This window comes from Lepus europaeus, chromosome 6 (assembly GCF_033115175.1).
Source record: "Lepus europaeus isolate LE1 chromosome 6, mLepTim1.pri, whole genome shotgun sequence".
Classification (NCBI taxonomy): Eukaryota; Metazoa; Chordata; class Mammalia; order Lagomorpha; family Leporidae; genus Lepus; species Lepus europaeus.
Genome location: NC_084832.1, coordinates 16,554,609 through 16,569,460, shown reverse-complemented (window position 1 = coordinate 16,569,460; position 14,852 = coordinate 16,554,609). Strand labels below are relative to the sequence as shown.

General features: G+C 36.0%; 1 protein-coding gene across 4 annotated transcripts in view; it reads right to left on the bottom strand.

Moving 5' to 3' along the window:
• UGGT2 (UDP-glucose glycoprotein glucosyltransferase 2) overlaps positions 1-14,852 on the bottom strand; it is a 263,834-nt gene that overhangs the window by 228,254 nt on the left and 20,728 nt on the right. For all 4 annotated transcript variants that reach the window (XM_062194020.1, XM_062194019.1, XM_062194017.1 and 1 more), the window contains exons 3-4: positions 9,336-9,466; positions 8,771-8,883 (exon numbers count right to left, since the gene is read on the bottom strand). In XM_062194020.1, the coding sequence (XP_062050004.1) occupies positions 8,771-8,883; positions 9,336-9,466 (244 nt within the window). The remainder of the gene's footprint in view (positions 1-8,770; positions 8,884-9,335; positions 9,467-14,852) is intronic.

Sequence of the window (14,852 nt, the reverse complement as noted above, 5' to 3'; positions counted from 1 at the left end):
GAGGAATGTGTAAAACATCATACTGCGTGAAATAAGTCAGTACCAAAGGTACAAATATTATATGTTCTCCTTGATTTGTGACAACTAACTGAGCACCTAAAAGGAAACCCGTAGAAGTGAAACAGACATTATCAGGAGCAATGACTTGATGAGCCCTTGTACTGACTGCAGAGGAAGAGTTTAATATTTTATTCTTTTTACTATTTTCTTTTTCTACTTAATACTTAACACAGAATTATTCTTAGGTGTATAAATCCAATTGAAAATTGATACCTGTTAAAAAATAAGAAAAGGAAAAAGAGAGGGAGGAGATATACAGTTCAGCACACGTTCCCACGGACTTACCCCTAAGGGTGAAGCTAAAAATTTGCCAAGGGATCACATAAATAAGACAAAGTGAGAAATTAAGAGCAGAAATAACTGAAATTGAAACTAAAAAAATATAACAAAAGATCAACAAAACACGGGGCAATGTGGAGGAATAGGTAAAGCTGCTGCCTGCGACACTGGCATCCCATATGGACACAGGTTAGTATTCCAGCTGCTCCACTTCCAATCCAGTTCCCTGCTACTGGCCTGGGAAAAGGAGCAAAGGATGGCCCAAGTGTTTGGGCCCGTGTGAATCATATGGGAGACCCCAATGAAGCTCCTGGCTTCAGCCTAACTCATTCCTGGCTGTTATAGTCATCTGGGGAATGAATCAGCTATTGAAGATCTTTCTGTCTTTCCCTGTCTCTGTGCAACAATAAATAAATCTTTAAAAAAATCAACAAAGAGATCCTAAGATGGCTGAATAGGGAAAAGACATGCTGATACTGAACAGGGAAAGATAGTAGGAACAAAAGCAAATGAAGTGTATTCACAGGGGAGACTGGAGAGAAATTTGCAGTGGAAATTTACAGAAAGCAGAGGATTGCCATGGAGCAGCATGGAAAGTGTGGATGCAAAGCAGTGAGCCGGACACACCAAACAAATACCAGAGCCAGGGCCTGGATGAGATGAGGGCAGACTTCAGGAGCCTGTGCTTCTGATAATGCAAATTTCTCTGACCTAAATTTTCCAATTAAAATTTAATAACTGGCTGAATGGATTAAAAAAACAAGACACACCTATTTGCTGCATACAAGAAACACACCTCCACAACAAAGATACACGCTGACTGAAAGAAAAAGGATGGAAACATATTACACGCTAACAGAAAGCAAAAACAAGTAAGAATAGCCATCCTAGTATCAGACAAAACAACTTTAACACAAAAATTATTAAAAGGAGCAAAGAAGGGCATTATGTAGTCCTTAAGAGATCAATTCTGCAAGAATGTGACTACAAAAATGTGTGTGCACACAATTCCAGAGCACTCGGCTATTTAAAACAAATGTTAATGGATCAAAATGGAGACACAGACTTCAATTCAATAGTAATGGGGGACTTTAACACCACATATTCATCAACGGACAGATCAATTAGACAGAAAATCAACATAGAAACAACAGCTAATCTGTACTATGAACCAAATGGAACAGATAGCTACAGAACTTTTTCCCTCAAGTTGCAGAATACACATTCTTCTCATCAGTGCATGGAGCTTTCTCTCTAGTATAGTCTATAGGCTAGGCCATAAAGCAAGTCTCAGCAAATTCAGAAAAATCTAAATCATACCATGCATCTTCCTGGACCACAATGGAATGAAGCTGGAAATCAACAACTCAAGAATCTCTAGAACATATGCAAAAACATGCAGACTGAACAACTTGCTGCTGAACAGTGAGTCATAGAATAAATCAAAAGGGAAATAAAAAAATTCCTGTAAATGAATAAAGATAACAATATAGCATATCAAAACTCAGAGGATGCAGAAAAAGCAGTGTTAAGAGGGAAGTTTATAGTAATTGGTGCCTATGTCAAGAAATTGTTAAGACAGCAAATAAATGACCTATGAATGCATCTCTATGATCAAGAAAACACCAGGCCGGCGCCATGGCTGCCTTGGCTAATCCTCCACCTACGGCACCGGCACCCCAGGTTCCAGTCCCAGTTGGGGTGCTGGGTACTAGTTCCGGTTGCTCCTCTTCCAGTCCAGCTCTCTGCTGTGGCCTTAGAGGGCAGCGGAGGATGGCCCAAGTGCTTGGGTCCCTGCAACTCATGGGAGACCGGGAGGAAGTACCCAGCTCCTGGCTTCAGATCAGTGCAGTGCACTGGCTGTAGTGGCCATTAGGGGAGTGAACCAATGGAAGGATGACCTTTCTGTCTCTCTCTCACTGTCTATAACTCTCTCTCTGTCTCTCTCTCTGTCACTGTCTAACTCTGCCTGGCAAAAAAAATAAAAAAAAAATTAAAAAAAGAAAAAGAAAACACCACCACATGAAACCCAAAATTAGTAGAGAAGGAAAGGAATAACTAAAATTAGAGAGGAAATAAACAAAATTGAAACAAAAAATACAAAAGGTCAGTGACTTAAAGAGCTGGTTTTTTGATCAACAAAATTGATAAAACATTGGCCCAACTAACCAAAAAAGAGGGAGACAACCCAAATTAATAAAATCCGAGATGAAAAAGGAGATATAACATAGGATCCACAGAAATAAAAAGAATTCAAGAATTACCACAAATAGCTATATGACAAAAAAATTGGAAAAACTGGAAGATACTGGTAGATTCTTGGACACAAGCTACAAAAATTGAGGCACAAAAACATTGATAATCTAAATATGTCAATAAACAAGATGGAAATTTCAACAGTAATAAGGAGTCTTCCAATAAATTAAAGTGCAGGAAAAGATGTTCTCACTGCTGATTCTACTAGACTTTTAAAGAACTAATTCCAATTCTCCACAAGCTTTTCAAAACAACTAAAAGAGAATAAATCCTCCCAAACTCCTACTATGAGGTCAGCATCACCTTAATTCCAAAACCCGAAAAAGACACAACAGAGAAAGAGAACTATAGACCCAATATCACTGATTAACACGGATTCAAAATCCTTAACAAAATACTAGCTAATCAAATCCAACAACACATCAGAGAGATGATTCACCTGGACCTAGTGGAAGTTCCCCTGGTATGCAGGGATGGCACAACATACTAAAGTCAATAACTGTGAGACATAATACTAAGAAATTGAAGATGTCAAGACATATTACAGGGCAGTGACAATCAAAACAGCCTGTTAATGACAGAAAAACAGACATGTATACCAATAGAACAGGATAAAAATACCAGAAATCAATTCATACATTGACAATGAAATAATCTTTGACAGGCAGCTAAAATCAATTCCCAGATAAAGGATAGTCTCTTCAACAAATGGTGGTGGGAAAATCGGATCTCCGCATGCAGTAGTTATGAAACAAGACCCCTACCTTTCACCTTATACAAAAATCAAATCAAAATGGATCAAGGAACCAAATCTACAACTTGGTACCATCAAGTAACTAGAGAATAACTTTGAGGAAACTATGCAAGACATAGGCAAAGACTTCTTGGAAATGACTTCAGAAGCACAGGTCAAAGCCAAAATTGACATATGGGTTACATCAAACTGACAAGCTTCTGTATTGCAAAGGAAACATGCAGCAATGTAAATAAACAACAAACAGAATGAGAACATATTTGCATACTATGCAACTGATAAAGGGCTAATATCCAGAATATACAAAAAGCTCAAGAAAATCAACAACAACAAAACAATCCAATTAAGAAATGGGCAAAGGAAATCATATGGCTGACAGAAACATGAAAAACATGATCAGGATCACCGCCATCAGGGAAATACAAATCAAAACTATAATGAGTTTCACTTCACTCCAGTTAAAACTGCTCTTATATAGAACTCAAAAATCAATAAATGCTGGTGAGCATATAGGTAAAAAGGTACCCTAATCCACGATTAGTAGGAGTGTAACTGATGCAACCATTGTGGAAGACAGAATGGAGATACCTCAGAAAGCTGAAAATAGATCTACCACATGACCCAACAATCTCACTCCTGGGAATTTACCCAAACAAAATGAAGTCACCCTATAAAAGAATTATTTGTACTCCTATGTTTTTGCAGCTCAATTCACAATAGCAAAGATATGAAATCAAGCTAGATGTCCATCAACTGATGACTAAAGAAATTATGACTTCTATATATCTTACATATTATACATATGTTATATGTATAATATTATATATAATAGAAAAGTGCTACTCAGCCACAAAAAAAATTATTTTACAAAAAATGGATACAACTAGAAATCATTATATTTAGTGCAATAAGCCAATCCCCAAAAGACAAATACTATGTTTTCCTTGATCTTTAGCAACTAATAGAGTACCAAAAATATAATGTATAGGATTGAAATGGCGTTTTGAGATTTGATACTGTTTATAGCCCTTATCTCAACTGTTGAGAACAATGCTTTTTTCTTCTATTTGTTGAACTCTTTACTTATTGTAGAGTTAACCCTATGAGTATATAGTAAACAATAGATCATTGTATAAATTAAGAGAGGTAATGAGAGAGGGAGGAGGAAGGGTGGTAGTATGGGGAAGGTGGTAGTAGGGATACAGTGAGAAGCATCACTATGTTCCCAAATCTGTATATATGAAATGCATTAAATTTGTTTACCTTAAATTTAAAAATTTAAATAATTTTATACTATTATAGTTCTAATGAGCTAAGATTACTTTAATTTACTTTATATGGGTGAAATGCTCATCTTTCCATTGGATTATTGTTTATAGCACTTGCCTATATTACCACTGAACTAGAGTCTTGTTGCTTGCTGCTTTATTTTGTGAACCATTATGTCCTGGAATGTAATTGTAATTTAAAATGTTTTAACTCAAAAATTAAATTAGAAAGGAGGAGTAATGAAGGAAGGAAGGAGAAATAGAGAGGGAGAGAGGGAGGGAAGAAGGTAATTTATATTCTTAGAATTTTATCTATGAACTACATTAAATCTTTTCTCTTTATATTAACACCAAAAAAAGCATCAGTAAAACACCAAAGGATTAAAAATAGAAATCAAACAATAGAATAAATTTTTAAACATTACCAAATTACCTTTAAAATGCATTAGGTGAAGAAAAAGGCCCAGTAATAACAATTAAGCATTGTTATTATAACAATTGAGCAATAGAATTAAAAATTCTCTAGATTATTGGGTTTTAAATTTATTTTTAGGCACCAGTGTTGTGGCTATCAGGTTAAGACACTGGACATGCCGGCATTCCTTATAAGTGCTGGTTTGAATCCTGGCTCCTCCACTTCCAACTAAGGACTATATTAATACACCTGGAGTAGCAGCAGAGCATGATCCAAGTACTTGGGCCCCTATACTCACTTGCGGGACCCAGATGAAGCTTTTGCTTCTGGGATTCAGCCTGGTCCAGCCAGGCATTTGTGGCTATTTGGGAAGGAAAATAGAAAATGGAAGATCTCTCCTCCTGTCTCTGTAACTGCTTTTCAAATTGAAACTAAGAAAAATAAAAAATATCAACAAAACAAAAGGTTAGTTTTTTGAATAGATAAACCTCTAGCCAGACTAACATGAAAAAAAGAGAAAGTATCTGAAATAAATAAAATTAAAGGGAAAAAAGGAGACATTACAACCAATACCACTGAAATACAAAAGACCATAAGAAACTACTATGAAAAACTACACACTAATCAACTGGAAAAACCCAAAAGAAATTATAAATTCCTGGACTCATATAAACTACCAAGATTAAATCAAGATGATAGAGACAAGCTAAACAGGCCCATAACAAGCAATGCAATTGAAGCATTAATCAAGTCTTCCATAAAGGAAAAGTCTGGGACCTCATGCCTTCACTATTGAATTCTACAACACATTCAAAGAGGAAGTAACTCTGATGCTCTTCAAACTGTTCCTAAATTTTTACCAGGCTAGAACTGCCAAACTCTTTTTATGAGGCTAGCATTACCTTGATACCAAAACCAAAGACACAACACCAAAACCACAGACCTATATCCTTGATGAACACAAATATAAAGATTCTCAACAAAACACTAGCAAATCAAATCCCAAAGCACATTAAAGAGATCATACATCACAATCAAGTGGGATTTATCTCAGAAATGTAACAGTGTTTCAACACTTGCAAAAAAATAAACGTCAAAAATCATATCAATAGCATGAAGAACAAAACCTATTGTTATCTCAATAGATGTGGAGAAAGCATTTAACACCCCTTCATGATTAAAAACCCTCCACAAATTAGGTATAAAAAGAACTCAAAATTATAAAGGCTGGCAAAAAAAAACCTAAATGAAAGATCTCTGCAAGTGAGATCCCAGTGGAAAGAACAGACCATCAAAGAAGGAGGTACCATTTTCTGAAGGCAAGAGAGAACTTCCACTTTGACTAAGCCTTGTCTAAATAAGATCAGACTAGGCTAACTCAAGAGGCTTCCATAGCCTTGGCAGCAAATGACAAGAGCCTAGGGGGATTACTGACGCCATAAACAAGAATGTCAATTTGTTAAGTCAACAAAAGGAGTCACTGTGCACTTAGTCCCCATGTAGGATCCCTGTTCTTAATGTGTTGTACAATGTGAATTAATGGTATAACTCGTACTCAAACAGTACTTTACACTTTGTGTTTCTGTGTGGGTGCAAACTGTTGAAATATTTACTTAATATATACTAAATTGATCTTCTGTATATAAAGATAATTGAAAATGAATCTTGATGTGAATGGAATGAGAGAGGGAGTGGGAGATGGGAGGGTTGCAGGTGGGAGGGAAGTTAATGGGGGGGGGCACTTTAATCCAAAAGCTGTACTTTGGAAATTTATATGTATTAAATAAAAGTTAAAAAATTATAAAGGCTGTATCTCACATACCATCAGCAAATATCATACAGGAAGTTCCCTCAGATATGGAACAAGAAAGGATGTCTACTTTTGTCACTCTTTATATATATAGTAATGGAAATTTTACCAAGAGCAATTAGGGAGGATAAAGAAATAAAGGTCATCAAAATTGGAAAAGAAGAAGTTGACACATCCATATTTACAGAAGACATGATGTTACACATGGAAAAATTTAAACATTTCAACAAAAAGCTGTTAGAATTGATGAACCAATTCAGTAATGTTGCAGGTTACAAAAACTTACAAGAACAAGATTTTGTATCCTAATGATACTCACAGAAAGAGAAATCAAGAAAGTCAGTAATCACCCTAGGCTCTTGTCATGAGTTGATGAGTTTCCAAGGCTATGGAGGCCTTTTGAGTTCGCCAACACTGATCATATTTAGCCAAGGTCATAGTCAAAGTGGAAGTTCTCTCCTCCCTTCAGAAAAAGGTACCTCCTTCTTTGATGGTCTGTTCTTTCCACCGGGATCTCACTTGCAGAGATCTTTCATTTAGGTCATTTTTTTTCCCAGAGTGTCTTGGCTTTCCATGCCTAAAATACTCTCATGGGCTCTTCAACCAGATCCAAATGCCTTAAAGGGCTGATTCTGAGGCCAGAGTGCTATTTAGGACATCTGCCATTCTATGAGTCTGCTGCGTATCCCGCTTCCCATGTTGGATCCTTCTCTCCCTTTTTGATTCTATCAGTTAGTATTAGCAGACACTAGTCTTGTTTATGTGATCCCTTTGACTCTTAGTCCTATCAGTATGATCAACTGTGAACTGAAATTGATCACTTGGACTAGTGATATGGCATTGGTACATACCACCTTGATGGGATTGAATTGGAATCCCCTGGCACGTTTCTAACTCTACCATTTTGGGCAAGTCCAATTGATTATGTCCCAAATTGTACATCTCATCCCTCTCATATTCCCACTCTTATATTTAACAGTACACACATACTGCCAACTGTTTTTGACAAAAGTGCTTAGACCATACAGTGGAGTAAGAATAATCTCTTCAACAAATATTGCTGGCAAAATTGATGTATATAAGTAGAAGGATGAAATTAGATCCATACCTCTCAACCTATACAAAACCAACTCAAGATGGATCACAGACCTAAATTTAAGACCTGAGACTATGAATTTGCTGGAAGAAAGCATAGGGAAAACATGCATGACACTGGTGTCGGAGATGACTTCTTGGATACAACCCCTAAAGCACAGACAACAAAAGTAAAAAATCAAATAAATAAACAAATCTTTAGATAATAATACTAAAATTTACTTTTATTTGACAGGCAATGAGAGAGAAACAGAACAAGAGTCTGCATGCTATCCCCCATTTGTTGGTTCAGTTCCCAAATGTATGAAACAACAGGGACTGGGCCAGGCAGATGTAGGGATCAGAGAACAGGAATGGAAGGGATCCAAATATCTGAACCATCACCTGCTGCCTCCCAGGGTGCAAACTGGCAGGAAGCCAGAACTGGGAGTGGAGTTGGGTCTCAAATCCAAGCATTCCTATTTGAGACATGGGCATCCCAAGTGGTGTCTTAACTGCTAGGCTAAACACCTGCTCCTAATTTATTATTACTATTACTTTTATTATTCTCCAGATAATCAGTTTATATTTAAAAAGATATGGTCCAAATTTAAAGTTTTGCATATTTCAAAAACAATTTGTGTTTACATAAAAAATTAACATTTTTTGGTATTTAGTATAATTTATTTTCTAAAATAAAAAGCTAATTTTACAAATTTTCTTATATATCAAGTTTTTCAATACATATCACATGCATGGATATATGTCTTAGAATATTAACAATTTTAATTGTAAGAAATTTCATGTCTTCTCTCTATAGAAACCATTCTCACTATAGGTTAATGTTCATTTACCTTAAAGTAGCCTTCTTAAGCAGCTTTTTAATCTCATTTATTTTACAGGTGTGCTTCTGATGAATAACCACAAATGCATTACAACCATCTGGTGGTGGCTCCTCAGCTGCAATCTAAGATTTTCACAAGATTCTATTTAGGTACAGTAGTTGATATTCACAATATTAATTTAAAAATTCACATTACTTTAATTAAAATATCTCATTAGTTACTATTAAGTTGTCAGTCTAATTAATGTAAAAGGCATCTCTAATAGGAAGAATCCAAGAAAAATTTGAACAAAATCAACTTTATCCCAGGAAATGAATAAAGTTACTGAAAAAAAAAACTATTAAACTTTACATTATATTTCAATGGTTAACTTCATAATTTCCTTATCTCAAGTAACTACAAAATTACTTAAATAGTCAATGACATTATATTCAATTATCACCAGTGATAGACTATGGAACCGCATATAGGTTTGTAGGTCATTATTTTAAACCAAATATGTTCACATTAAATAGCTCTGTGTACATAGGTACCATACCTCTTTGTCAAATGCAGGTTGGGTATTTTTACGTACCTGTTGAAACATCTGAATAGTCGGAGAGTATGTCCTTATAGATAAAGCAAACTTTAATAGATTGATGTGTAAATTGTCTAAAAACTGTCCCGCTTTCTTCAAGATTAAGTTGTAGTAAGAATAATCTGATTCTATGAAAACAAATTTTTAAAAAGATGTTAGTATTTTAAATCCAACATATGGGCAAACCCTCACTGTAAAGCTAACTTAATCACTGTTGTATGATCAATCACAACTCAACTTTGGTTATAGATGCTGTTAGAAACAAATGGAGAAAAAAGTCAAGATTTCTGTTCTATTAGTAACTTTATTTTGGTTCTTCCAGCGATGTCCACATAATCAACATAAGACTAGGTAAAAACAATCTTAATATTAAAAAGCCTATTAAGAAGATATCAGCAACTAAGATCAATCCACTCCAAGGTCATCAAGTTGTAATACAATAATAAATTATAGGTCCTACCTAAAATCTAAGAGATTAAGAATAGCTAAATTTAAAAAACATGATTGCTAATGAATTTTAAAGTATGTATCTCAATAAATTCTACTGAGAGTCAGTCAGTGTAGGCAACCAAGTGTAATTGGTGTATCCATTATATTTCAGGAGACAGAATTTGAACCAGACCTTCAAGAGTATCACCTTGTCTGAAGCTGTAACTAATTTGAGCTGTTGGGTCTATCACTGGAATCCATCTTCAAAGATCCCAGACACCAAAGTGAATGATGGTTCCTAGAATTCAATTTTAAAACCTTGTACCACCCCTGAGGACACAGAGATCATTTAAATGGGAGAGGGCAGAAGAGAAAAGCAGCCAATAGCTGATAAGGTCCCAGGGGCTTTACTGTGGATAAGCAAGGAGACAACTTTCTCTCTTGCCCTCTTATTTACCTACACTGACCTGGGTGTAATCATTATCTGCATTGTTTCCACTGTGCAGGGCCAACTCCAGGATGGTGTAGTTACCACCTGACAGCTCTGGAATCCATTCAGTACAAATATGCATAGGATGGCTTCAATATTCTCTAGTAATTCCTTCACTCCCCTTTTTTTGGTACTGGATTACCAACTGAAAGAAATTTCTAATCAAAGAGCAGAGTTGGTGTAAATACATAGTTCCCTATGGATCAGAACTCCCTGATGTGAAAAGGTATGTTAAAATGGTGTGGTTGAAACTAGGTTTTAATAACATATACTCCTTATGAAAGGGTGAAAAGGGGATTCTTTGAGTTAGAGGATACACTCAAGTGATGGGAGACTGGATTACTTGCTGACTATGATAATGTTATATTATTTGTTCCAAAAATGTTGACTCTAGACCTTCATTCAATCACTTTATCAAAATTCATTCAAGGTGCTATCTGGCCCTCCAAGTTGCCCTGACAGAACTAGGGCTCAGGAAGCCAAGACAAATATATACACTATTACTTGCTTCTGTTGTAAGCAGTAAAGTCTCATCTGTAGCCTGGGTGTCTCAGGTCTTCTAATACTACCAATGAAACTAATCCGTTCACTTTTCAAATAGGGTAAAATTTTAGATCCATTACAGCAATTGATGGATCTGATAACGAAATCAAATGCTTTCTAACATTCAGATTTCTAGACAAAGTCAAATTAGCAGGATTTGAGGGAAATCCTTGGGAATTGTATGATGAAACTGTATGGTCAATCAAGCAATAAGTGGTCTTCCACTTTGTTTCCTGTTAATGAAAAGATGTCTACAGGAGAGGAAATGGGAAATAAGACAAAAAAAATGTACTGGTATATCTCATCACTAAGCTACCCCTGCAGCCTGTCAATGCCAACCTTTAGATCCTTTCAAAGATGACAGTAAAGTCTCAAGAGTTTGTTGCAATGGGTCCTTGCTGATATAGGGAATAGTGACTCACTCAGGAGATTTGCTTTGGTCAATTATAAAGTCTTTCAGTTCTAATTCAAGAGTCATCTGTCTTCTCTGATACTTCTAACTGTAGCAAGCTAAAATTTTAGCTTGTAAATAGGATAAAAATCTCCAACCCTTCAGAGTTCTTGAAAAAAATCTTAGTAATGGATGACAAAAAACCCACAAAAGAATGTAAAAAAAAAAAGTTCTAACCCCCCTACACAAAAGAACTAGAAAGAAAAAATACTAGAAAACCTAGACTAAATTAGATGTGACAAGAGATTTTAAAAGACGCCTAAACAGAATTAAGAGAAATAAGGACTACACGGGAGGAAAGTGAGAAAAAAGGAAAAAAAGGGGGTGGAGACATTTGAGAATCAATGAGAGAATTCAGGCAAAGGAGATATACAATAACATACTTTAAGACCCACAAGCAGAAATTCAAAAGAACAAAGTGAGTAAAGGAAATGATAATAAAACTTTTACTTCAAGAACTAAAAGTAACAAATCCATACATCTAACAAAAAGACGCAATGGTTGGCACTATAACATTATCTAGTAAAACTATAGGACTCTAAAGTTAAATTGGAAGTATAAACTTCACAAATAAACAGCTGGAATATGAAGGCCTCAAGAGCCATCATTCCAAGAGGTATTCATGAGGCATCAACCAAGGAGCAAACTTTACATAACCAAGAAGTAACAGGAGAAACTCCATTATAAGCCTGGTAGTGAGATATAAATATGTTTAACGTAGAAATAAGACTAACTTAAGGGATTAAGAATGACAGAAGACTATGTACATGTGGTATGCTCTGACAATTCAGAAAAATATGCCACTAACAAAAATGCAACAAAGGGTAAAGTAAGAGGGAAATAAAACAAGCTCGGTGATTCCTCAACAAATACTGGCCAAGTGTAAAAGGTTATCATTGAATCCAACAAAGCAAGTAGCAGAAACTTGTCTATACTTAGAATAACAAAGATAAAGAATAGTTATAAACAAAAATCAAGAGCCATTCCATTAATACCTACAGTAGGGTATCAAAAGACAGTATCTAAACAAAGAGATCAAGGACTCAGGGCCTTCACCTATGTTATTCTTTTGGTCTAAAATTCAGGAGAATAGGAGAGATGCATGTTTAGCTAAGTCCTCATTCATGAAATCTCTGCTTAAATGTCATTTGTTTTAGAATGATTTTTTTTTTCCTGATCTCCCAAGCTTAGCTCCTATTATACACTCTGACAGGGCTCTCTATGCTGTCTCCAGAACAATTCTAAAACTATAATTAAGAAGTATTTGTATAATTCTTTCATTCCATCCCTCTCATCAGTCTATAAGCTGTGAAGGCATGGATCCTTTCTAGTCTTTCAAATGAACATTTCCACTTCTAGCACACAAAACAGTCATTCAACAAATTTGTAAAACTAATGTTTAATAAATGATCTATTTATTCTAGACAATATTATTTTCCTAATCCAGTAATTTTATTTTAAAATTTTATCTCTTTATTGGAGAGAGGATGAGAAAGGAAAAAAGTATGTGAGTGCTCCCATCCGCTGCTTCAATCCACAACAGCCAGGGCTAGGTCAAGATTAAATATGGGAACTCAATACACATCTCCCACATAAATGGCAAGAACCCATTTACTTAAGCCATTACTGCAACCTCACACAGTCTACATTGGCAGGAAGCTGAAATCTGCAGCCAGATCCAGGAATCAAACCTAGGAACTCTGATGTGGTAATGCAGGAATCTTTTTTTTTTAAACTTTTATTTAATGAATATAAATTTCCAATGTACAGCTTATGGATTACAATGGCTTCCCCCTCCCATAACTTCCCTCCCACCCGCAACCCTCCCCTCTCCCGCTCCCTCTCCCCTTTCATTTGCATCAAGATTCATTTTCAATTCTCTTTATATACAGAAGATCAATTTAGTATAAAGATTTCAACAGTTTGCACCCACATAGAAACACAAAGTGAAACATACTGTTTGAGTACTAGTTATAGCATTAAATCACAATGGACAGCACATTAAGGACAGAGATCCCACATGAGGAGCAAGTGCACAGTGGCTCCTGTTGTTGACCCAACAAATTGACACTCTAGTTTATAGCGCCAGTAACCACCCTAGGCTGTCGTCATGACATGCCAAGGCTATGGAAGCCTTCTAAGTTCACTGACTCTGATCATATTTAGACAAGGTCATAAAAGACAGAGTGAGGATAGTAACCAATGATCCTAAGAGTGGCATTTACCAGGTTTGAACAATTATACAGCATTAAGTGGGGAAGAGGACCATCAGTACAGGTTGGGAGTAGAGCCATTGGTGGTAGAGTAGAGGTTATGATTACAAAGGAATGAGGCCCAAGTGTGCTAGACAGGGTCTAGAACAAAGGAGTCATTATTAGAGGAGCTAAGAAAGGTGCTGTCTAAGCTACAATTAAGTTTTCTGATTGAGAGGCAAATAGAACCTGATAGAAGGGGCTTGATAATAATCTGGTGGGCTTTAGGCCTTGTAAGTTAAGAGGCCCAGACCTATCTATCTCTTCACATGGGGTACATCCTAAGGGAGGTGTGAACCTCCTAGGGGAAGGCACTCTGTTGACTTTCATTACTTAGCTGGTCTGGGAGGAGAGCTGTCCAGGTAAAGGCAGGGGGCATCTCTAACAAGAAATTTACAGTTCTGCCTGCAATGTTGCTGACCCTACCTGACCATACCCTCAGCTGCAGTGGTCACTTTGGAAGTTGGGCTGAGTGAAGGGCTTTTCAGCTTAGAGCCAATAAGATCTGTGGCTCTGACCTGGACATCCTTCGACTCCAGGGCAGGTCCATTTCCAGTGATCCAACTCTTGGCAGCGTGGTAATGCAGGAATCTTAACCAGTGTCTCACCCACTAGGCCAAATACCCACCCCCTAATTCATTAATTTTAAATAGCTGATTTATGAGAATGGGTAGACTCTTTCTGTCCTACTTCTTTATTAAACTATAGGTGACTTTTCACAACTTGGTGAGTTTTTTCCCCAAGTATCAAAAAACAATGCTAGTATGCCTTCATAGTCAAAGCAACACAAAACAGTTCAGAGATATCTTTAAAAATATATTCAAAAAACATAGTAGCTACAGGACAATAACCCCAATTGATGTAATAATATAACTAAAATATGATTACATCAGCTAAAAGGGAATTGGTCACTTATGGAAACACAAGTCAACAGAAATTAACATGAATTAGTATCTAACAAGGTCTCCAATTTTGTCAAAGTCATTGTCAAACTTGTCCCTAATGCAGTAATGGACACAGAATTCAAGAATTTATAGAATAAGCTTCTGTAATTTAGGTGTAACTAGCAATATCATCTCTATTGCAAAATGATGTATTGGGCTATTTTAGCTGATGTTTTTAAATAACAAATACATGCTCACCAAATAATGGATAGTTATTTTGTCTTTTCAACATCGTATTCCTTTATCTTCAACCTAATGTTTTATTTTATTTTTGTTCACTGGCACAGAATATAAATAAAGCATTCTCACTTTAAAAAAAAGAAAAGAAACAAAACAATCCCTTATCAAAGTGTCTGGGTTCAAGTTCTAGCTCCATTTCCAATTCCAGGTTCCTGCTAATGCACA